At 31.8% G+C, this 26,240-nt stretch overlaps 1 protein-coding gene across 1 annotated transcript in view; it reads right to left on the reverse strand.

The window, feature by feature from the left end:
- Positions 1-18,051: 18,051 nt before the first annotated feature.
- Positions 18,052-26,240, reverse strand: part of LOC125195532 (protein FAR1-RELATED SEQUENCE 5-like) — an 18,527-nt gene continuing 10,338 nt past the window's right edge. Inside the window, exons 4-6 of the mRNA XM_048093671.1 lie at positions 19,763-20,561; positions 18,578-19,599; positions 18,052-18,452 (exon numbers count right to left, since the gene is read on the reverse strand). Of these exons, the coding sequence (XP_047949628.1) occupies positions 18,052-18,452; positions 18,578-19,599; positions 19,763-20,561 (2,222 nt within the window). The remainder of the gene's footprint in view (positions 18,453-18,577; positions 19,600-19,762; positions 20,562-26,240) is intronic.

Raw genomic sequence — 26,240 nt, forward strand, 5'->3', positions numbered from 1 at the left:
TTAGTTATTTAGCATGTTCAACACCCGCCACCGCTCGTCACCGTTCAACCTGCACATAAGGAAAAACACATGCAGGGCTGAGTATTTTGAAATACTCAGTGGACTCGTTGCCAAAACATTTTATAAGTTATGCCACCCTTACCAAGTGAACTCGAGTTTTACAATTTATCAAAATAAAATATCATCGAGTATCACAAAATATTTTCATAGATTGGCCAATCAAACAACTCCCCATTTTCTCATCAATTTCCACAATCACAATCTCATCTTTCCATGGTGCGACGAAAGCGTGGCCACGCTTTTCGCCCACGAGACCGGCCGACTAGCTAGGACGGCTCCCGATCCCCTCGTGTACACAGCCTGGTAGGGTTTGCGGCCCATACTCAGACCCGAATTCGTATAATCATATCCATAGCCCTATAGCCCAATGGAGCGAACTCACAAACTAGGCATCAGGCACACAATATCACAATAAAACAAACATAGGCATGGCATAACAGTTAAACCACCCTTATAACTCCAATCAATATTTTTGACAAAAATAAAAGAGAGTTTTAAGAGTAAAGCCCACCTTGACTGCTTAGATTTCAAGTATGTTCTTTCCCTTTGTTATCCTGCTTCGCACTCGAGGTTTCACCTTTTAATCACATAATCACATATTAGATTTAATTCCAACTCCTAACTCATGCATGTCTCATCGCTTTTCCCTTTCCCTTGACTCATCTTAGTATCGCATATTCATCACAAACAAATTATCCTCTTATGTCACATGCTTATCATAAAAACTACCTATTCATCATGCAAAACTACGTCACATACTTGTCACATAAATTCTATTCCTTCATGTCTCATAATTATAATAGAAAACTATTTCATACTCATCATATAAATCTAATTACATCTCGACTTAGAGCACACATTAGTATTTCATTCACTATTTCACCACACACAACACACACATCACGGTACACACACAACACACACATGCATACATATTTTCATATTCCCTTCATCCCACTTCACTCAAATAAGATGCATGAGGGTTCAAGAAGACCGTTTAATCGGTTAGAAAGAAGAAAAAGATGAAGAAGAAGAAAAGAACACTTATATATATAAACGAAATACCTTTTTTAGAGAAAATCAATCGGTAGAAACAAAGTAGAGGCTTGGTTCTTCAATATCCACGGATTAAACTTCGATTTCTTCTCAAAAGATGAAGGATTTATGGAGTAAAGTGGAAGAAAATTGAGAGAGTATGGAAGATGAGAGGAGGCGAAAATTAGGGGGCTAGGTTTAGGGGTTTCTCTTATTTATAGTGCTCAACAAGATCTTTAGGTAATTAGAATAGAATATTTGGTAAGATCTTTTTCCTTATAAATAAATAGAATCAAATAATATTATGGAGTAGGGAAGAAGAATTAACAAAAATAGAGTATGGTAATATTCCCCATATTTTCGAAAATATGGTTAGGGAATTATTCATGGTTTTGTTTTTGGTATATTTTACGGAGTAGAATAAAATATCACAGAGCAAAATAAATAAAATAAAAGAATTCTCCAAGTCTTGGAATTAAAAGTGGCGTGTACTTTGCTATGTATATAAGGAATTGGATTTCTTTATTAACTAAAATAATATATGGCAAAATCTCTTGAGGTATGGAAAGATTTGGTAGAATATTTAAATTCTAGGTATGGAAAGATATCAAATAAGAGGTCAAATAAAATAATTACTTTCCTCCTACATGTGATTTTCGAAAATCACAAAGAAATAGGTGGCTATTATTTATGGAAATTTTCTCTAATATTCTCACTCACCCTTAATCAAATAATTCACTTATAAATTAATTAATCACATAAATCTCATAATTCAATAAATCACATGCCACATCATTAAATCAAATAGTTTGACTTTTCAAACTTTCAACACCAACTCATCTCATGAAATAAAAGCATTCTCGATTCCACGTCATCAACAATTAATTATAGGGTTCAAAAATTAGGGTTCTAAATTTCGGGATGTTACAATTTCCATTAATGAAAGGATGGAAAAGTGAGCATATTCAGGCCAGAGAAGATAGAGAGATCAGTGCAGGAGTCTTTGGTTTAGGAAATATAAAGAAGAGATACATTAGAAATGAGGAGCAGCAGCAAGAGAATGAAGAACAAAGTGTTAATGTGGATGACAGTGGAGTGGGGTCTTCTTCTCAGAACATACTCCCATCAGATATAGTGAAAAATGTTGTAAAATACATCAATCAGATAAATGATGGCAGGACCAATCTTGTTAGAGTCCTCAAAGAAGCTTCTTCATAGATCAAGAATAATGATTTATTTGGATTTGTTTGTGACATTGCTAGAAGCGCAATTGGAAGCCAAAAATCTCCGGTTGTATCTATGAGTGACACTTTCCTGCATTTGTCCCAGTCATTTCATATAGACAACAATGTTGCTGTTGATAACTGGAAAGCGGTATATGACTCAATACGGAATGCTGAAAAAGAAAACGAAACACTTGAAGATTTGAATGAATTTCCAACTTTCAGATTGGGAGATTTCTTCGATAAAGTAAGCACGTAATCAACCTATATTTAGATTAATACATCATTTTGTTGATATATGTTTCTCTTAGTTGACACTGGATTACTCCTACAGTTTAGAAAGTAACATTGTTGAACTAATTTTTGAACAGGCTGTAGAAGAAAGAAATAGAGAAAATTTACCTACATCACCAGTTGATAATCCTGAAGAGGTCAGACAGATTGTTGAAGAAGATGAACAAAGCAAGGAGAACATGATGTGTGATGGTGATAATGAATCAAACTCTCCAATATTGACAGCCATACTAGGATCTCCACAGACAGCATCCCCATCTCTCCAACAACAAGAAGCCAATACTTCAGAGCATGTCAACACTCAAGCATCAGTTTTAGATTCTGAGAACAGAGGAAGTGAGTTGGAAATTCAAGTAGAAATTGAAGCTGATAGGGCATCACCAACTACTACTGAATATCCTGCACATGTCAATACTCAAGAATTAATTATAGAATCTGAGAACAGTGGTATTGAATTAAAAATGCAAGAAGAAGTTGAAGCTAATAGAGCATCACCAACAACTGAATCTCCTGTACAAGACAATAATCAAGCATCACTTATAGAATTTGAAAACAGGAGAAGTGAGTTGGAAATTCAAGCAGAAGATGAAGCTAATGGGACATCACGAACAAATGAATATCCTGGGCATGTCAATATTCAATCATCAACTATAGGACTTGAGAACAAGAGAAGTGAGTTTGAAATTCAAACAGAAGATGAAGCTGATATAGACTTAAGAACACAAAATGCCTTGCATCTATTATCAAAAGCATGTACTGAGTTTGAAATCAGCAACAATGAAGAAGCAATCAAGGCAACAAACGCTATTGTTGATATCATAAATGAACAGGTACATTTTATAATGATTATATTAAACTATTAAATCTTTGTATTTAATTTTATATTAGTTATTAACATTGTGGATATCGTAGTTGACATAGATAAAAATATAATTGACATGGTATAAAATGGAATTTCAGGAAGACAGGGAGGATGCAGCTGCATGTTCAATTGTTGAGTATATGATGAGAGAGGGTATTGAAACACTGGATGACGCTACTCCTGAATCGAACATACAAATACAAGAACACAAAGGGAAAGAGAAGATGCATGAGGAAAAAGAAAAACTCCTGAAAACACGGAAAGAAGAATGACTGTTTACCAGGTAAAACAATTAAAATAAACATTATTATTCTTAAAAAAATGAATGAATCATTGTTTACATTGCTTGTAATAGTTGTTAAAATGTAATTGACACGGTTGTTGACATGATATGTACTGTAGTTGACATAATCATATTAGTTATTGACACGGTTAGTGTAATATAGTTGACATGATTTATAATTGCAACTAACACTAATTTCACTGACAACAGAATGCGAACCCTGTTCCAATCTCTGAGATTCCACTGGCTGAAGCTAGAGAGAAACGGACTCGTGCTGAAATGCGTCCTAGCCCAGTGCTACGGTCACCATTTGAAATACGAGCCGTGCATATGAAAACAACCCTCAACCCAGATGAAAGAGATATGTACTACTACATAGTAGAAACTGAAGGGACAAATGAGTATGCATAAATTAATTCTTTGAATAATCTATAAAATCCTTTTATATTTCCATGCAGTTGACATAATTTATGAATGATATATAAATGTTGTCTGCATGTTGTCATTTCAGTGATTCATGTGTATACACTAATGGCTTTGTTTGGGCAAGCAAAAGAGTATTTTCATCTCTGAAACCCCATTCAGAAATCAGTATAGGTGTAATTGATGTATGGGCAGCACACCTGAACTACAAGGAAAGAGAAAGGGCAGAATCGTCACCTCCGCGCCTGTTTCTGACAACAGGCCCATGCGTAAGTAATTTAAATTTCTGTGTCAACTATTAGGATAAGAAATTTCACTAACAAAAAATGTTAAATGCAGTATTTGAATATAACAAATCGGCAGCCTCATTGGGATCCATTACAATCCAAGAACAACTTTGTATCGCGAATTGAACAGGAGATTAGAACAATAGAAGATTTTGATTGGAGAAAGATTGATTTGGTAACAAATTTATTTTTGTACAAAGATATCACAGTTTCACATGCATAATTCTGAAGAGGAGTTGTCAAATTCTTTTCTCTAATTTTATCTATCATACAATACAGGTCTTCTTCCCTGTTTTTAAAAGTGGCTATTACTATCTTGTGGTATTCTGGATGAAGATGAACAAAATTGAGATAATTGATAGTGTCAAACCACCTAGAGACAAGAATCCCTTGGAAAAGTATAGCTTTGATGTTGCAATACTGGTATAATTTTTGTTGACATAATTTATGTATCTTGCTAATATGCTTTGTATGCAAATTTTAATTTAATTGTTTATATATTTGCAGAAAGATATGTTTGAGGAATACTTCATAGAGATTAACATGACAGATCTATCAGAAAATGTAAGGAAGTCTCCATACAAAGTTATTGCTTTAGATTGGGCCACAAACACCAACAAAGAAGACAGTGGTGTTTATATGATGAGACATATGGAGACATACTTTGGCAAAAAGGGAAGGGATTGGAATGTAGGCTTTTCTCCACGTGGCTTAAAGATTTTACAGGTACTCAGAGGAAGATATTGCGAAGCAATGCTTACATCAGAGAGCAACAAGAAGTGTATGGATATGATATGTGATGCTAACATCTGGATGAATGCAAACAAGCAAAGATTATCCACATTACAGGACAAGTACAAGGAATATTTTAGCCGTAAAACCATGAAGTAAACAACTGTTTTATTCTAATTTGGAGAAAGAGTTATTTGAAGCTTTTCATGTTTTGAATATTTGGACAAAGATTATCATGTTTTGATTTGATGCTTAGCCGTAGAACCAATAATTCCTGTTGTCTTGATTTGAATATTTGATGTTATCATGTTTTTTAGATGGATGTGTAAAATAATTATCAAATGTGGTTTTTAAACTATGCAGTCTATAATAATATGTCAACTATGATGTCACTACAGAAACTTCAATAGAACTGTCAACAACTTGTATGGAATGTCAACAGCTCAAAAACAATTCTTGTAACTAAAATATATAAAAACCTATCTTCCTTGTAAATAAAAAACCAACATTTTTTCCATACCTTAATTAACAAATGTCAATAACTTTAAGAAAAAATGTGAACAGCTTAGCATTAGGCTTCATATAAAATTTCAGATAAATCATTATTTTGAACATATTCATAAATTATGGTCATACAATACATGTCAGTATAAAGCAAATTAAATGAGAAAAACAAAAAAGAAAATATAAATAAATTGTATATAATGACAATAACTAGCCATGTCAACTGCCTTTTTTTCAAATTTTAACAATGTCAACTACCTTTTCAATAATAAAATGAATGAAAAAAAAATTTATTCAAAACCATCTACTCTACAAACTATACCGCTAACTCTACTCTGACAAATAGTTTACCACTCTAAGAAATTTCTGCTACTCCCTCATTTTCAAACCCTTCGTCTACCAGAGTTCATCTGTGTTATAGGATCCTAAATAGTTTAAGAGTATTAGGAATGGCAACCAAAGAAAGAAAAACAAGCGATTCAGTAGGATCGTCGACCATTTCTGGAAAAACGAAGTGGGAAATGGAGGTCAACAACAAATCAACAAAAAGTACTGAAACGACTGATTCAGGTTAAAGATTTCTTTCGTTGTTTAAGTGTATGACTTCAGTTTCAGTTTTGAAAAACACAATTTGATTATTCAAAACTTTTTATTTTTAGGTTTAATTATTTAATTATCTGATGAGTTCGATTTTCGATTTTTTAAAACAGCAGAAGAATATATTTGAGATTAAGAAGTATGTATTTAAATTTTTATGATTATTGACATTAGAAGATGTCTGTTGACATAGTGGTATTGACATTTTATAAAATAATTTTTAAGATAATGTATGCTTGTTTGAATTGTTGTTGACATAGTAATATTGTTGTTGACATAGTCATATGTGAAGTGTCAGAGGATTACAAAGTATATTAACAGGGTATGATGGCAATTGTCATATGTATGATTATAGTTGCTATAAATTTTAAAATGATAATACTGTATTGTTGACATTTTGTTGAAATAGTGATATTTACATTTTATACAATAATTATTGACATAATGTGAGCTTATTTGATTGGTTGTCAAGACAGTTATATAGTTGATATAAACTAGATATGTAGGGTTGTAGTTGCTATTAATTTTGACATTATATTACTGTATTGTTGACATTTTTATTGCACTTGATTTTAAACCAGAAAAAAAGAAAGCAACAAAAAGAAAAACAAGTATATCAATTGATGGGGATGAGTTGATTACGTCTGAGATTAGGAGTAAAAGAAGAAATGAGAAGAGAACATTAGTTACTTCTGAGATTAGCAGCGAAAAACAAAATGACAAGTATATAGAGGCTAAGGAACAGAAAAAGGAAAGTAATTTCTTTTCTAAAAGGCTTCGAGTGAAAAGGAAGACGTTGTATTTTATTGAAACACTGAGCAAATTGAATGAGGACCAGATTAATGCTGTCAAGGACTTAGGTTTTGGGAATGTTTTTCATTTCAAGATCGATTACATTCCTACCTATTTGGCATTTGAATTGGTTAAATGTTTTGATGAAAAAGAGTGCAAGATAAAGCTAAATAATAAGAGGAGTGTTAGTATAACAGAGGATGATGTGGAGTTGATATACGGATTTCCGAGAGGTAGGATAAATTACTCTAGAGATAACTGTAAAAGTAATGCATCTTTCATGAGAGATATAGCCAAACATTGTGAAATAAAAGAAGGAGGAAATGTTAGCCATAAAGCTGTGGAAGAGCTTATGTTGAAAGATAGTGAAGGAGGACCATGGTTCAAAAGATTGTTCTTGTTACTATTAGAATCATCATTGATTGAACCATCAACATGTGGAACAATAAAGTCCAAGATTGGGGAAATAGTTGACGATCTGGACAATATTCGAAATGTCAACTGGTGCTCGTACACGTTGTCTGTTCTGAAGTTTGCAAAGAAAAATTGGTCAAAGACAGAGAAGAATATTTTTGCAGGACCACTTCCTTTGCTCATGGTATGTTTTATGTTTCACATTAACAATTATTAACAGTGGACATAATTACATTATTTTGTATGTGTAGTTGATATAGCTTATACTTGTTATTGATATGTATTTTATATGCAGCTCTGCTACATGGATAGAGTTTTACAAGCGAAACGTTCTGTTCCTCGGACATTCCCATTAATGAAAGGCTGGACAAGCACACATCTTCAAAATAGGGAAGATAGGGAGATAAATGTGGGAGTATTTGGTAATGGACTTATATTCAAAAGATATGTCCGTAATCTGGAGCAGGAACAAGAGCAGGAGCAGTATCATGAGCCACAACAACAGATTCCACATGTAGTTGACAGAGGGGGTTGGGTCTTCCCAAAGCATTGTCCCAAATGATATCATGCAGAATGTAGTGAAATACATTCAAATCATGAATTATGGGAGGACAAATCTTGTAAAAACTCTTAAAGAAACCCCTAAACACGTCAAAACTAATCATCTATTTGGATTAGTGTGTGATATTGCGAGATCTGCTCTTGGAAGCCCAATAACTTCTGTTCAATCTGTGGAACACAAGTGTGTACGATTGGCTGAGTCATTTCTTCAAGAGAAAGATGAGACATATGATAACTGTAAAACAATCTGTGAAGCACTAGTTATTGGCGAAAAAGAAAAGGAAGCACTTGAAGATTTGACAGAATTTCCAACTTTTAAATGGAGAGATTGCTATAACAAAGTAAGTACATCATTTTGTTTACATACCTTTTTCTAAGTTGAAATTAATTTAATATTAATTATAAATTATTCTTTCAATAGACTGTTGAAGAAGAAGTACGTGAAAAACAACAAAGTCAAGGACAAGAAGAACAAGAAGGATCAAAAGAGGACAACACATGTGGCATCAATAATGAATCAGCGTCTCCTATATCACCTCCTGTACTAGAGCCTGATAACAAGGAAGATAAGGAGAACCAAGATGACACACATGGTGAACCGGACAGAGAAAACCCACTGGACAAAGAAGATAATATTGTTGAGGTAACTAAAACTAAGGATAAACTGTATATTATTCTTATAAAATAAGTGAAGTGTTGTTGACATGACTTGATAGTATAGTTGATATAAGATATAATAATTATTGACATGGCTTCTACGTGTAGTTGACATGGACCATTTTATTTATATTCAATTCTCAAAGTTGAAATTAATTTAATATTAAGAATAAATTATTGTTTCTATAGACTGCTAATGAAGAAGAACATGAAGAACAAGAAGAAGGAGGAGCATCAAAAGAGGAAACAACATGTGGTGTCAATAATGAATCAGAGTCTCCTATGCCAACACTTGTACTAGAATCTGGTAATAAGAGAATTGAGATAGAAAATCAGAAAGATCTTGTACAGGTATAATTTAAAATAATTATCTTAAACTCTAAAGATATTCTGCATATTATAGATAAAAATATAATTGACATAATGTAATATATTTCAGTTGAAACAACTTGAATATAAGGAGAATGAAGATGACCCACATGTTGAAACGGTCAGAGAAAAAGAAATGAATAAAGAAGATAATATTGTTGAGGTAAGTATAACTAATATCCATTATATTATTTTTATAAAATGAAAGAAATGTTGTTGACATGACTTAATAGTGTAGTTGATATGATTTATAATAATTATCGACATGGCTTTTACGTGTAGTTGACATATCTTATAAGTGTTGTTGACATAGCCTCTATGAGTAGTTAACATATTATGTACTGTAGTTGACAAGAGAAAGAAACAGAATCCATATCCCTATATTGCCAGTTTCTGATCCTAAAGGGATGAGCCAAATCTCGTCTTTTATTATTTAGAATTAATTATAAATTACTAATTTAATAGGCTGTTGAAGAAAAAGAAGAAAAAGGAAGAAAAGAAGACACAGTGGGTGACAAAAATAGAGAATCAGTCTCTACTATTTCACCACCAGATGCAAGATCAATGGATGACACACATGTTGAAATGAACAAAGCAAAGCAACAGGAGAAAGGAAAAGAGAAAGAAGAGAATATTGTTAAAGTAAAGTAACTGAAACTAAAATTAGATATTGTATTGTTTTTATGAAATGGCTTGAAAGAGTGGTTAACAATTTGTTATTATTGTTATCGACATTATTTGTATGTGTAGTTGACATGACTTATAATTGTTGTTGATGTGAAATTTATTTGCTGTTAACATTTATCTGTGTGTAGCATTATATAACTCGTATTTGTGATTGACATGATATGCACCATACTTGACATAATTATAGTAGTTGTTGACATGATTTTTAATTGAAACTAACATGAATTTTATTTACACTGACAGAAGACTGTTGTTCCATGCTCTGAGATTCCACTGACAGAAGCTAGTGTGAAAGAGTCTGATGATAAAATGCATTCCAACCCATTCCCAGGCTCTCCATTTGACATAAGATGTGTAGATACAAAAACATACCTGGAATCTTATGAAAGAACTGTCTACTACTACATACTAGAAACAGAAGGAACAGATGAGTATGCATAATTTAATTATTTCATTGATCTGAAAAGTATTTTTAGTTTTCTATGTTGAAAACATAATTTATAAATATTTTTCATATGTCATTTGTATAACTTCATTTCAGACATGCATGCGTTTATGAAGATGATTTTACTTGGGCGACCAAGGAATTGTTTTTATCACTGAAGCCCCATGTTGAAATTAATGTGGGTGTAATAAACGCGTGGGCTTCACACCTGAACAACAGAGAAAATGAAAGGCCAACAACATCTCTTTCACGCTTTTTTATGACCACATCTCCATGTGTAAGTAATCTCAAATTATAAGTAAACTGTTTGAGTCACATGTCTTCCTAACCAAATTTGTTAATTGCAGAACTTCAATGTAACAAATCGGCAGGAAAATTGGGATGCTTTGACAGCAAAAAGAAATTTTATTTCTCAGATAGATAATGAGGTTGAAAGAAGACCAAATTTCAACTGGAGAAAAATTGATTTGGTAATAAGATCTAAAAATGATATCTATGTTAGAATATGAACAAGTATTCTATGTATATAATTATATATTTCATGTGATACAGGTCTTCTTCCCAGTTTGTGCAGAAAACCATTACTACCTTGTAGTATATTGGATGAAGAAAAACATCATTGACATCATAGATAATATAAAGCCACTTAAAGATACAGATCTGTTGAAGAATTATGATGTTGATATTGGCTTACTGGTATGATTTTATCTATGTTATAGACATATTCTCTACATTGTGTTGAAATGCTTTATACATGTAGTTTAATTTAATTATTTATATATTTTGCAGAAAGATATGTTCGAAGGATACTTCATAGAGAAGAAATTGCTAGATCTTTCAGAAAATATAAACAAGTCTTCATTCAACTTTGTGAATTTAGAATGGGCAACAACCACAAACATAAAGGACTGCGGTGTCTATTTGATGAGGCACATGGAGACCTATGTTGGGAAAAAGGGCAGTGATTGGGATATCGGCTTCTCTGCGCATAGTCTGAATATTATCCAAATACTCAGAGGAAGATATTGCTACATGATGATTGCATCAATTTACAATAACCAGAGATCAGCAATGTTACAACTAGCTCATTATTGGATGGAAGCAAACATGGAAAAATTGCATAAGCTAGACAACAAATACAAGAAGTTGTTTAGTTGTAGAAAGAGGAAGTGAACAAAAACAGATTTTAATATATGATGTTAACTTTTTTTGTGGATTGGATTTGTAGTTGACATGGCTTATTATGTATTATGACTTTTGTTGACATGACTAATATTTGTAGTTGACATGGCTTAAAATTGTTATCAACATGTTTTCTATGTATTATTCACATGGAAACGTAAAACAATTATCACAATATATTATTTTTATAAAATAAGTGAAGTATAGTTGATATGAGTTATAAAAATTATTGATATGGCTTCTACGTGTAGTTCACATAATTTATAAGTGTAGTTGACATGGCCTCTATGAGCAGTTGACATAACTTAAAATTGTAGTTGACATGGCCTCTGTGAGTAGTTGATATATTATGAACCGTAGTTGACATGACAAGAATTTGTAGTTGACATGAATTTTATGTCCATTGAAAAAAAACCAATGCAATATATAATAATATGTCAACTATGAAATCAGAACAACAACTTAAATATAAATGTCAACAATTTGAATTGAATGTCAACAGCTCAAAAACAATTCTTGTAACTAAAAAATATTTACACCTATTTTTCTTAATTTTTAAATTTTAAATATGTACTGGTAAGATTATCATAAAAAACATGTTAATAGTTTCCATATAAAAATTCAACATTTTGTCCATACCTTAATTATCAAATGTCAATAACTTATAGGAAAAATTTGAACATATTATCAATAGGCTTCATATAAAATATTCAGAAAACTCAATATTTGGATTATGTTTCTTTTTGAAAGGGTATATTTCTCTTTTATTTACCTTTTTATTTATCTTTCTATATACCTTTTTTATTTATCTTTCTATATACCTTTTTATTTACCCTTTGGAGTAGTGCAGCATGATAGGAATTTACCATAATCGATAGGAATTTCTCTAAATTCCCTAATAAATGCCAACAAGAGATATAAACTACTCTCTATTCCATCTTCTTCTCTCTCACAAATACATTACCGCTCATAAAATTTCGGCTACAATCTCATAGACAAAACCTACATCTACTCGACTTCATCTCTTTTCTAGATTTCTAAATCGATTGAGAGTATTAGGAATGTCAACTGGACAAAAAAACACAAGAGATTCAACTGGATCGTCGGGCTTTCCTGTAAAGACGATATCAGAAACGGAGATCAACACCAAAACAACAAATACTACTGAAACGACTCATTCAGGTTAAAGATTTCTTTCGTTTATTATTTGCATGACTTCAATTTTAGTTTTTTAAAACAAAGTTTTATTATCTAAAAGATTTTATTTTTAGGTTTCATTATTTAATAATCTGATGAGTTCGACTTTTGCTTTTTTAAAACACCAGAAGAATAATTTTGAGGTTGAGAAGTATGTATTTAAATTTTTATGATTATTGACATTAGAAGATGTCTGTTGACATAGTGGTATTGACATTTTATAAAATAATTTTTAACATAATGTATGATTGTTTGAATTGTTGTTGACATAGTCATATGGTTCATATAAAATAGATATGTTCTATATACACAAAAATGAATTCATATGTGAAGTGTCAAAAGATTACAAAGTATGTCTACAGGGTATGATGGCAATTATAATGTATTTGCTATAAATTTGCTATAAATTTTGAAATGATAATACTGTATTGTTGACATTTTGTTGAAATAGTGATATTAACATTTTATACAATAATTATTGACATAATGTGAGCTTGTATGAATGGTTGTCAAGACAGTTATATGGTTGTCATTATATTATTGTATTGGTGACATTTTTATTGTACTTGATTTTAAACCAGAAAAAAAGAAATCAACAAAAAGAAAAAGAAATACATCAATTGATAGGGATGAGTTGATTACATCTGAGAATAGAAGTAAAAGAAGAAATGACAAGAGATCATTATTTGCTTCTGAGATTAGAAGCAAAAATCAGAATGACAAGTATAGAGAGGCTAAGGAACAGAAAAAGAAAAGTAATTTCTTTTCTAAAAGGCTTCGAGTCAAGAGGAAGACGTGGTATTTTGTTGAAACACTGAGCAAATTGAATGAGAATCAGATTAATGCTGTTAAGGACTGTTTTTCATTTCAACATCGATTACATTCCTTCCTATTTGGCATTTGAATTGGTGAAATGTTTTGATGAAAAAGAGTGCAAGATAAAGCTAAATAATAAGAGGAGTGTTAGTATAACAGAGGACGATGTGGAGCTGATATACGGATTTCCGAGAGGTAGGATAAATTACTCCAGAGATAACTGTAAAAGTAATGCAGCTTTCATGAGAGATATAGCCAAACATTGTGAAATAAAAGAAGGAGGAAATGTTAGCCATAAAGCTGTGGAAAAGCTTATGTTGAAAGATAGTGAAGGAGGACCATGGTTCAAAAGATTGTTCTTGTTACTATTAGAATCATCATTGATTGAACCATCAACATGTGGAACAATAAAGTCCAAGATTGGAGAAATAGTTGAAGATCTGGACAATATTCGAAATGTCAACTGGTGTTCGTATACATTGTCTGTTCTGAAGTTTGCAAAGGAAAATTGGTCAAAGAAAAAGATGAATGCTTTTGCAGGACCACTTCCTTTGCTCATGGTATGTTTTACGTTTCAAATTAAAGATTATTAATAATGAATATAATGTAAAGATATATCAACATATGTCGTAACATATGTCACTGATTTTGCTTTTGTTGATATGTTTCTCTTAATTGACACTGAATTAGACATACAGATTACAAAGTAAGCACATAATGTTGTATATGTAGTTGATATAGCTTATAATTGTATGTATTTTATATGCAGCTCTGCTACATGGATAGAGTTTTACAAGCCAAACGTTCAGTTCCTCGCACATTCCCATTAATGAAAGGCTGGACCAGCACACATCTCCAGGCTAGGGAAGATTGGGAGATAGATGTGGGAATATTTTGTAATGGAGTTATGTTCAGAAGATATATCCATGGACAGGACCAGGAGCCGGAGCAGGAGCCTCAACAACAGATTCCCCATGTAGTTGACAGTGAGATTGGGTCTTCCCAAAGTGTTGTTCCAAAAGATATCATGCAGAATGTAATGAAATACATTCAAATGATGAACTATGGGAAGTCCAATCTAGTAAAAACCCTTGAAGAAGTTCCTACACATGTCAAAACTAATCATCTATTTGGATTAGTGTGTGATATTGCTAGATCTGCAATTGGAAGCCCAACAACTTCTGTTCAATCTGTGGAAGACAAGTGTGTAAAATTGGCAAAGTCATTTATTCAAGATAAAGATGAGGTATTCGACAACTGTAAAACAATATGTGAATCACTAGTTACTGTCGAAAAGAAAAAGGAAGCACTTGAAGATTTGACAGAATTTCCAACTTTCAAATGGAGAGATTGCTATAACAAAGTAAGTACATCATTTTGTTTATATACTTTTTCTCTAAATTGAAATTAATTTAATATTAATTATAATTACTATTTCAATAGACTACTGAAGAAGAAGAACATGAAGAACAACAAAGTGAAGAACAAGAAAATGAAGAACGACAAGGATCAAAAGAGTACAACACATGTGGTGTCAACAATGAATCAGCGTCTCCTATATCACCACCTGTAATAGAATCTGATAACAAAGGGAGTGAGACAGGAAATCAGAAAGATCTTAAACAGGTACAATTTAAAATAACTATTTTAAACTATAAAGATATTCTGCATATTGTGGGTAAAAATATAATTGATATAACGTAATATGTTTCAATTGAAACAACAGGAAGATAAGGAGAATCAAGATGACACAAATGTTGAAACAGAGAGAGAAAACCCACTGGATAAAGAAGATAATATTGTTGAGGTAACTAAAACTAAAATTAAACAGTATATAATTTATATAAAATCAGCGAAGTATTGTTGACATGACTTGATAGAGTAGTTGATATGAGGTATAATAATTATTGATATGGCTTCTACGTGTAGTTGACATAACTTATAAGTGTAGTTGACATGGCCTCTATGATTAGTTGACATTCTATGTACCGTAGTTGACATAACTTATAAGTGTAGTTAAGATGGCCTCTATAAGAAGTTGACATATTATGTACCGTAGTTGACATTACTTTTATGACAAGATATCAACCGTAGTTGACATGGCAAGAATTTGTAGTTGACATGAATTTTATGTCCACTGAAAACAGAATATTGCTTCATTATCCGAGATTGCACTTCAAGAAGCTAAAAACAAATCAGAACTCAACAAAGCAGAAGAAAATGATGTTGAAATTCTGCCATACCTCGAAGTTCATGAAAGAAATCTCTACTACTACATAGTAGAAACTGGAAGAATAGATGAGTATGTATAATATAGTTTTCTAAATAGTTGACAAGATTTATGATTGTTGTTCATATATTATTTTTATAACTTCATTTCAGGAATACATGTGTGTATGATGATGATTTTACTTGGGCATCCAAAGAATTGTTCAACTCAATGAAGCCTCATGAAGAAATCAAATCTGGCGTTATTGACTTATGGGCTTCACATTTGAACAATATTGAAAAAGAAAAGCCAACTTCACTTGCACGCTTTTTCATGACAACATCTCCAACTGTAAGTAATCTAAAAATTTATATAAAATATTTGAATTACAGATCTCCTTAACCAAATATGTTAATTACAGAATTTCAATGTTACAAATCGGCCAGAAAGATGGAATACTATGATGGCTACAAACAAATTCATTGATGAAATAGAGAATGAGATTCAAAAAAGACAAGAATTTGATTGGAGAAACATTGATTTGGTAATTAGATCTAACAATTAAATTTTTGAGAAAATATTAGGATGTGTTCTTTGAATGTAATTTTATCTTCAATGTCATATAGGTCTTCTTTCCAATCTGGGAACACCGACGTTACTACCTGGTAGTATTTTGGCTGAAACAAAGTAAGATTGAGATCATAGACAACAAAAAAGTTAATGGCATGGAAGCATTAGAGGAGTATGGCCATGAAATTGGTTTACTGGTATGATTTTTTTTATATTATTGAAACAGTCTCTACATTCTGTTGATATAAATTATGAACAATTTTATTTATATTTAGAGTTGTTTGTATTGGGAGTAAAGAAATAATATCCCTCATTTATTAACATATTTGCAGAAAGATATGTTGGAGGCATACTACAAAAAGAAGAACTTGTTAGACATATTCGAAAATATTAACAAGTCTTACATCGATATTCTTTCCTTGAAGTGGGCCAGAAGCAGTAACATAAAGGATTGTGGTGTCTATTTAATGAGACACATGGAAACTTATGTTGGAAAAAAACACAGCGAATGGAATATTGGCTTCTCTGCACACAACAAAAAGATACTCCAGGTACTGCGTGGTAGATATTGCTACAACTTGATTGCATCAAGTTACAACAACCAGAGAGTGCCCATTTTAGAAGTAGCTGATGCATGGATGGAAGAAAACAAGCACAGATTGAATAGTTTAAACAACAAATACAAAAAGTGGTTTGTTAATAGAAAGTAGTGAAACAAAATTTGGGATGTATTTAATGTTTAATGATGTTAGCTTTCTTGTTTTGGGATGGATTTCAAAACAGCTACTATTGTGGTTTCTAACTTTTGAACTTATGAAAATGTATATTTTCTGTTAATTTTGTTATGAATTCACATGACTTATTATTATTGTTGACATGAGTCATAATTGTTGTTGACATAATTCTATAGATACTTAAAATAGTAAATAATATAGTTGACACAGCTTTAACGTGTAATTGACATGACATTTATGTATCGTTGACACTATATGCACCATAATTGATATAATTGTTATTAACATGACTTATAATTGGTGTTTACATGGCTAATACTTATTGTTGACACAGTTCTGTACATAGTTGACATGACTTATAATTGTTATTAAAATGTTTCTGTGCGTAATTGACATAGTATGTAACATAATTGAAATGGGTCTATACGTAGTTGACTTGACTGACATGATTCAATTTGTAGTTAAAATACTATGTAATATAGTGTACATGCTTATATATGTAGTCGACACGGCTCTAACGTGTAGTTGACATGAATTTTATGTACCGTTGAAAAGATATGATCAAAAGTTGATATAATTGTAAAACTAATATAGTTAACATGGAATGTACGCGTAGTTGACATGGCTTAAAACATAGTTGACATGACTAGTATATGCCGTTGACACGAAGTTCACCATAGTTGACATAATTATATTAGTTGTTGACATGGTTTGTAAAATAATTGACATAACTTGTACTTGTAGTTGACACAATATGAAGCCTTGTTGACATGACTGGTATGTGCCATTGACACGATGTGCACCATAGTTAACATAATTATATTAGTTGTTGACATGACCAGTATATATAGTTGACATGATTTTTAATTGTTGACATGTGCACCTTAAAAACATGATGGAGCACGAAAGCAAGGCAGAGTCCAAGTTGTACTAAAAAGTCAACTACTTATAACCAAATGTTAACACCTTGTATAAAGGTGTACAACTCATAAAACAAAACTTAAAATTAAAAAAAAACAGAATCATAAAATAGATGTCAACAGAGAGTAAAATCAGATATCAACAACTAACAAGAAAATGTCAATAATTTGTAGTCTATGTCAACAACTAAAAAATAATCATGTGTCCTTTCTCCCACAGCTTCTAGCATTATGATCAGTAATTTTATGACATTTTCCACAACGCCTATGAGGTTTATTTGCTTTTTCAATTGTTTTCTCTATGCTTGACTTAATCCTGCTTTTCTTGTCACTTGCACCTCCTTTTGTACTAACCACATCTGGAGCATGGGCAGTTATTTCTTCAGGAACAACAATACCATATATGTTCATGATTGAATCATTTTTATCAAGAGAAGACGATCCAGCACAGTCATCTTTAAAGATTTGAGGACCAATACCCGCAAGCAAATTATCCAAAGCAATCAAATGATCTTTATTTCTAAAAGCACGCTGATATAGACCAAAGTAACGACCATGACATCTGTTAGCAATCTTTAGTTTGTCATCTTTGTTAGAACCTACACACATATAAAATGTCAACATGATATATAAGATGTCAACTGTCTATATAAGATATGTCAACAGCTTAAACAACACATGCTAAAACTTAAACTGAAATATGTATAGAAAACAGTTTGCATACCTCTGTCAGACGCACTTTCATCAATTGTGAGACCATGAACTGCCTTTAGTAATTCACTTTTAAGCCAACGGTTACCAACATATTTCTCTGGAATATTGTTGACATCTTTGTTTCTGAGGATGAAAAAAAGGTGGCTGCATAGATAACCACACCTTAAAAATAGTTTACACTCACATTCATATGACTCAGTCTCTATCTCATGTCTAACTGTAAAGATCTTCTTTCTAGCATCAGAAACTTTGAAGACCTCGATGTTCTCCAATGTGGACATGCTAATCATCCGACAACTCTTATCAGCCTCAACAATCAAATCTTGTACCACTCTAAACATCCTATCTGTGTAAACAGATCCCAATTGCTTCTCAAATGCTAAATCAGTGACATATTTTGGAGTGATTACAGAATCATAATAGTCAAGCCTTTCAATTTGATTCCTTTGAGCATCAATGGCATTGTTATACTGAAGAGTGAAGTCAGCAAAATTGAACAACGGTTTCGAGTACCTCTTAAAAAAACTGTTTTCAGATTCTGAAAAAGATGTTGTTCTCATTAAAGAACCCATAGGAACATCTCTAAAGAAGGCTGGGATCCACATATGTTTAATAGCAAACATATCCTTAAACCATTTATGATCTTCTACACCATATTTTTCAACAATACTAGTCCATAATATATCAAACTCATCCGGATCTAACAACTCTGACCAAACACAAGACTTAAACTCCTTACTAAACTTTTCTCTATCAGAAATTGATTTAGGTATCTTCTCAAATAACTTGCTCATAATATGCCACATACACAAACGATGCCTTGTACCAGGTAATACCTTCTCAATGGCAAGCCTCATTCCCCAATCTTGGTCAGTGATTATGATTCTTGGAGCAACACCCATGCATTCAACAAATACAGTGAAAAGCCATGAAAATGCATCACAATTCTCACCGGATACAAAACCAGCTCCAAACGCAATAGGACACCCATGATTGTCTTTCCCGGTAAATGGACCAAACACCATACGATACCTATTGAACAAATACATCAACACAAAACATCAATAATGTCAATTATAGGTATATGCTATGTCAACTATTAAATCAGAAATGATGCAAAGTACAAATGTATGATATGTCAACTACCATATCAACTACTATCTATGTCAATTAATAAGTATAATAAATAAACTACCTGTTTGTTGAATATGTTGTATCAAATGCTACAACATCTCCAAACATGTGGTAATGCTTCCGAGACTCAGCATCAGACCAGAATAAGCTCACTAACTTATTATCTTCAGGTGATAATTGATATTTGTAGAAAAAGCCTTCACAAATTCTCTTCTTCTCTTGCATCTGATTTAGGATCATTTGCACATCCACTTCTTTTAATTTCTCTTTAATATCACGTGAACAATTCCTAACATCAGTCAATGTACACCCAACAACATCATAACCACCGAAAAACTCTTTTAATAAATTAAAAGTAGAGGTAGGACCGATGTTAGCTTTGGTGCAATCTTCAACAAACTTGTGATGAACATCATTCAAACTCCGATTACCTTTCATAAATCTCTTATGATCTTTGTCAACCATAGTATGATTGTGTTCCTCAACAAACTGATGCACAAGGTAATACTTATCACCAAAATCAGAAAAAAACTTAAAACTAATTCTCGCTCCACATCCACACCTTTTCGTGCCACGTCTACGTCTCTTCTTTGAAGATACTTCATCATCATCAGACACATTACCATCCTCAGATACATTAACATCAACATCCAATGAATCTACTGTATGAAATCCTTGTCTATTGCAAACAATATACTGAAAAATAATAACACCACCACTAGACCTATTCCCAAATCTTCGACAATCAAAACAACACTCCTGAGCATACTTTTCATAAAATGAAATTCCTTCCTCAAGAGAATAAAATTTTTGACCTTCATAAGGCCTCAACTCAGGCTTGCAAATTGGAATAACAGACCCTACAACACAGAATATTTACCAAGGAACATAAATCATGTCAACAGATTATCAAGTCATGTCAACAGAGAATGAATCAACAACATAACAGCTTTAGTTATCTCTAAAAAGGTGGCTGCACTCTTGTAAAATTCTTAGACAATTGTTATAAGCTATGTAAGCCAAAATATCAGAATAAGCTTCAAATTAAAAGAATCAAAATGTCAAGTTTAATTCCAATACACCGATTAAAACACATGATGTCAACAGAATAATTAATATGTACACATAAATCATGTCAACAGAGCATAAATCACCAACATAACACAACAAAATAATGTTAATGAAACAGAAAGTGAAGAAAGAGCATGGCAACAACACAAAATATTTACCAAGGAATATAAATCATGTCAACAGATTATCAAGTCATGTCAACAGAGAATGAATCAACAACATAACAGCTTTAGTTATCTCTAAAAAGGTGGCTGCACTCTTGTAAAATTCTTAGACAATTGTTATAAGCTATGTAAGCCAAAATATCAGAATAAGCTTCAAATTAAAAGAATCAAAATGTCAAGTTTAATTCCAATACACCGATTAAAACACATGATGTCAACAGAATAATTAATATGTACACATAAATCATGTCAACAGAGCATAAATCACCAACATAACACAACAAAATAATGTTAATGAAACAGAAAGTGAAGAAAGAGCATGGCAACAACACAAAATATTTACCAAGGAATATAAATCATGTCAACAGATTATCAAGTCATGTCAACAGAGAATGAATCAACAACATAACAGCTTTAGTTATCTCTAAAAAGGTGGCTGCACTCTTGTAAAATTCTTAGACAATTGTTATAAGCTATGTAAGCCAAAATATCAGAATAAGCTTCAAATTAAAAGAATCAAAATGTCAAGTTTAATTCCAATACACCGATTAAAACACATGATGTCAACAGAATAATTAATATGTACACATAAATCATGTCAACAGAGCATAAATCACAAACATAACACAACAAAATAATGTTAATGAAACAGAAAGTGAAGAAAGAGCATGGCAACAACACAAAATATTTACCAAGGAATATAAATCATGTCAACAGATTATCAAGTCATGTCAACAGAGAATGAATCAACAACATAACAGCTTTAGTTATCTCTAAAAAGGTGGCTGCACTCTTGTAAAATTCTTAGACAATTGTTATAAGCTATGTAAGCCAAAATATCAGAATAAGCTTCAAATTAAAAGAATCAAAATGTCAAGTTTAATTCCAATACACCGATTAAAACACATGATGTCAACAGAATAATTAATATGTACACATAAATCATGTCAACAGAGCATAAATCACCAACATAACACAACAAAATAATGTTAATGAAACAGAAAGTGAAGAAAGAGCATGGCAACAACACAAAATATTTACCAAGGAATATAAATCATGTCAACAGATTATCAAGTCATGTCAACAGAGAATGAATCAACAACATAACAGCTTTAGTTATCTCTAAAAAGGTGGCTGCACTCTTGTAAAATTCTTAGACAATTGTTATAAGCTATGTAAGCCAAAATATCAGAATAAGCTTCAAATTAAAAGAATCAAAATGTCAAGTTTAATTCCAATACACCGATTAAAACACATGATGTCAACAGAATAATTAATATGTACACATAAATCATGTCAACAGAGCATAAATCACCAACATAACACAACAAAATAATGTTAATGAAACAGAAAGTGAAGAAAGAGCATGGCAACAACACAAAATATTTACCAAGGAATATAAATCATGTCAACAGATTATCAAGTCATGTCAACAGAGAATGAATCAACAACATAACAGCTTTAGTTATCTCTAAAAAGGTGGCTGCACTCTTGTAAAATTCTTAGACAATTGTTATAAGCTATGTAAGCCAAAATATCAGAATAAGCTTCAAATTAAAAGAATCAAAATGTCAAGTTTAATTCCAATACACCGATTAAAACACATGATGTCAACAGAATAATTAATATGTACACATAAATCATGTCAACAGAGCATAAATCACCAACATAACACAACAAAATAATGTTAATGAAACAGAAAGTGAAGAAAGAGCATGGCAACAACACAAAATATTTACCAAGGAATATAAATCATGTCAACAGATTATCAAGTCATGTCAACAGAGAATGAATCAACAACATAACAGCTTTAGTTATCTCTAAAAAGGTGGCTGCACTCTTGTAAAATTCTTAGACAATTGTTATAAGCTATGTAAGCCAAAATATCAGAATAAGCTTCAAATTAAAAGAATCAAAATGTCAAGTTTAATTCCAATACACCGATTAAAACACATGATGTCAACAGAATAATTAATATGTACACATAAATCATGTCAACAGAGCATAAATCACCAACATAACACAACAAAATAATGTTAATGAAACAGAAAGTGAAGAAAGAGCATGGCAACAACACAAAATATTTACCAAGGAATATAAATCATGTCAACAGATTATCAAGTCATGTCAACAGAGAATGAATCAACAACATAACAGCTTTAGTTATCTCTAAAAAGGTGGCTGCACTCTTGTAAAATTCTTAGACAATTGTTATAAGCTATGTAAGCCAAAATATCAGAATAAGCTTCAAATTAAAAGAATCAAAATGTCAAGTTTAATTCCAATACACCGATTAAAACACATGATGTCAACAGAATAATTAATATGTACACATAAATCATGTCAACAGAGCATAAATCACCAACATAACACAACAAAATAATGTTAATGAAACAGAAAGTGAAGAAAGAGCATGGCAACAACACAGAATATTTACCAAGGAACATAAATCATGTCAACAGATTTTCAAGTCATGTCAACAGAGAATGAATCAACAACATAACAGCTTTAGTTATCTCTAAAAAGGTGGCTGCACTCTTGTAAAATTCTTAGACAATTGTTATAAGCTATGTAAGCCAAAATATCAGAATAAGCTTCAAATTAAAAGAATCAAAATGTCAAGTTTAATTAGAATACACCGATTAAAACACATGATGTCAACAGAATAATTAATATGTACACATAAATCATGTCAACAGAGCATAAATCACCAACATAACACAACAAAATAATGTTAATGAAACAGAAAGTGAACAAAGAGCATGGCAACAACACAGAATATTTACCAAGGAACATAAATCATGTCAACAGATTTTCAAGTCATGTCAACAGAGAATAAATCAACAACATAACACAACAAAGTAATGTTAAAGAAACAGAATGTCAACAAAGAGCTCATAACCCATACTTTTCCCTTGAAAGCTCACAACAAATTAAGAAAAAAGGGTTAAACAGTCTACACCAATGATTTCCTCAGTCAAGAATTATTGATCTAATTTCTAAAGTAGCTTCAGATAAATCAGAAAATTACCCCTACAGTTATATATAAAGACATGGCTGCACTCTTGTAAAATTCTTAAACAATTGATATAAGTTATGTTAACCAAAATATCAGAACATGCTTCAAAATACCAGAATACACCAATACAAACACACTATGCAAACAGAATATTTAACAAGTACACATAAATCATGTCAACAGAGCATAAATCACCAACATAACACAAATAAATAATGTTAATTAAACAGAATGTCCACAAAGAGAATAACAACAACACAGAATATTTACCAAGTAACATAAATCATGTCAACAGATTTTCAAATCATGTCAATAAAGCATAAATCAGCAACATAACACAAAAATTTCATGTTAATGAAAATCAAACAAAACTACCTCCACCATTCGTCGACGTAGACTCGGAATAAGATGAAGAATCCATCAAATAACACTTAGCTGTTGATTATGAACTGAAATCAAACCTGAAGATGAGAAAAAAAAAAAAAAAACTAATTAGGAACAAATTTAACTGGGCATCAACAAATAAAGGATAAAAACAGAATAAAAGTGGGTATAATCGACCGAAAAACGTCAAAATCAACAGAGAAATCCGTCGAAAATCCGTCGAACTGTTCGTCTATTTTTCGAAAATTGAAGCACAAATCAGATATCATTGAAATCGTTGAAATCGTCTGAGTCTAATTTCGTGAATCAATCGAATCATAATCGAATCATAAATCGAGAATCAGTGATAGTATTGAATTGTTAAATTCTCAGCAGAATCGCCCGATGCGTGAACTATGTCTCAGCAAGAACCCTAAATTAAAACGCAAAAAGACAATTATACCCTTTCATATTAAACTAATCTAATAATATTTATTGTGTGGCAAATTCTGGACCACTCATTTAATAAAAATGAGTGGCTGATATTGCATCTCATTTCTCAATTAGCCTAAATAATCTCAATTGATCATGATCCTATATATATATATATATAGGGATGTAATTAAATGCAAACTCTAAATATTGTACAAACTCCAAACTATGATCTGGACCGTTAGAAAATATCAACAGATCATGAAATAATAGCAACAAAAAATGTCAACACAATGTCAACGGTTGATATTGTGTTGAAATTGTGTTGACATTGTATTGATATTGTGTTGACATCAAAATCTGAAAATTTTATACTGTGTTGACATTGTGTTGATATTGTGTTGAAAAAGTTTGGAGTTTGTACAATATATTAGTTTGCATTTTATCACTACCCTATATATATATATATATATATATATATAGGGGTGTATAGGGGTGTACTAATATGCTAACTAATTTTAAAGTGCTAACGTACATCCAACCACGTGCTGCCACGTGGCACGAAAAATGCAATATTGTATACAGAAAAATGCAATATGCATTTGTCAAAGTTATAATTGAATTTCGACAGATTGCATTTTTGTTATATGCAGATTGCATTTTTTATTGTTGAGTTTTGCATTTTCGATATTGACTGTTTAATTTGCATTTTATATCTATACGGATTGCATTTATATATGTGAAAATGCAAAACCTAACAATATAAAATGCAATTATGTGAAAATGCAAAACTTAACAATAAAAAATGCAATTTTCCTATAACTAAAATGCAATCTGCGGAAATGCATGAACAACTTCACAAATGTGTATTGCATTTTTATATATACAATATTGCATTTTTCGTGCCACGTGGCAGCACGTGGTTGGATGTACGTTAGCACTCTAATTAAGGATGCGCCCTAGTACTCCCCTATATATATATATATATATAGATGAAGAATATGTATATAAATGGAAACAATAAGCATGAGACTCTTCGCCTCTCCAATAATCTGTTGGAAGGACAGGTTCCCAACTGCTGGGAGAAAATGCCGGGATTAAACTCCATCAATTTGGCTAACAACAAATTTTCAGGTGAAATACCTGCCTCGTTGGTCGAGTTACGAAACCTTGGTGCCCTACAGATGCATGGTAATAATTTATCTGGTGAGTTGCCTTATAGTTTGAGACATTGCCAAGCATTGAGAATCATTGATGTTGAAGGGAACAAGTTAACAGGAGAGATCCCCACTTGGATTGGCCAGTTGCATAGCATGCTAATTCTAAATCTTCGCGGAAATAAATTGCATGGCAGTATTCCTTCCCAGATATGCAATCTTACAAATATTCAAATTCTGGATTTGTCGATTAATAACTTTTCTTCAATAATACCTGATTGCTTCAACAATTTTACTGTCTTGTCTAGAAAGTATATCCAAAATCTAGAATTT

The sequence above is a fragment of the Salvia hispanica genome, chromosome 6, assembly GCF_023119035.1.
Source record: "Salvia hispanica cultivar TCC Black 2014 chromosome 6, UniMelb_Shisp_WGS_1.0, whole genome shotgun sequence".
Taxonomy (NCBI): Eukaryota; Viridiplantae; Streptophyta; class Magnoliopsida; order Lamiales; family Lamiaceae; genus Salvia; species Salvia hispanica.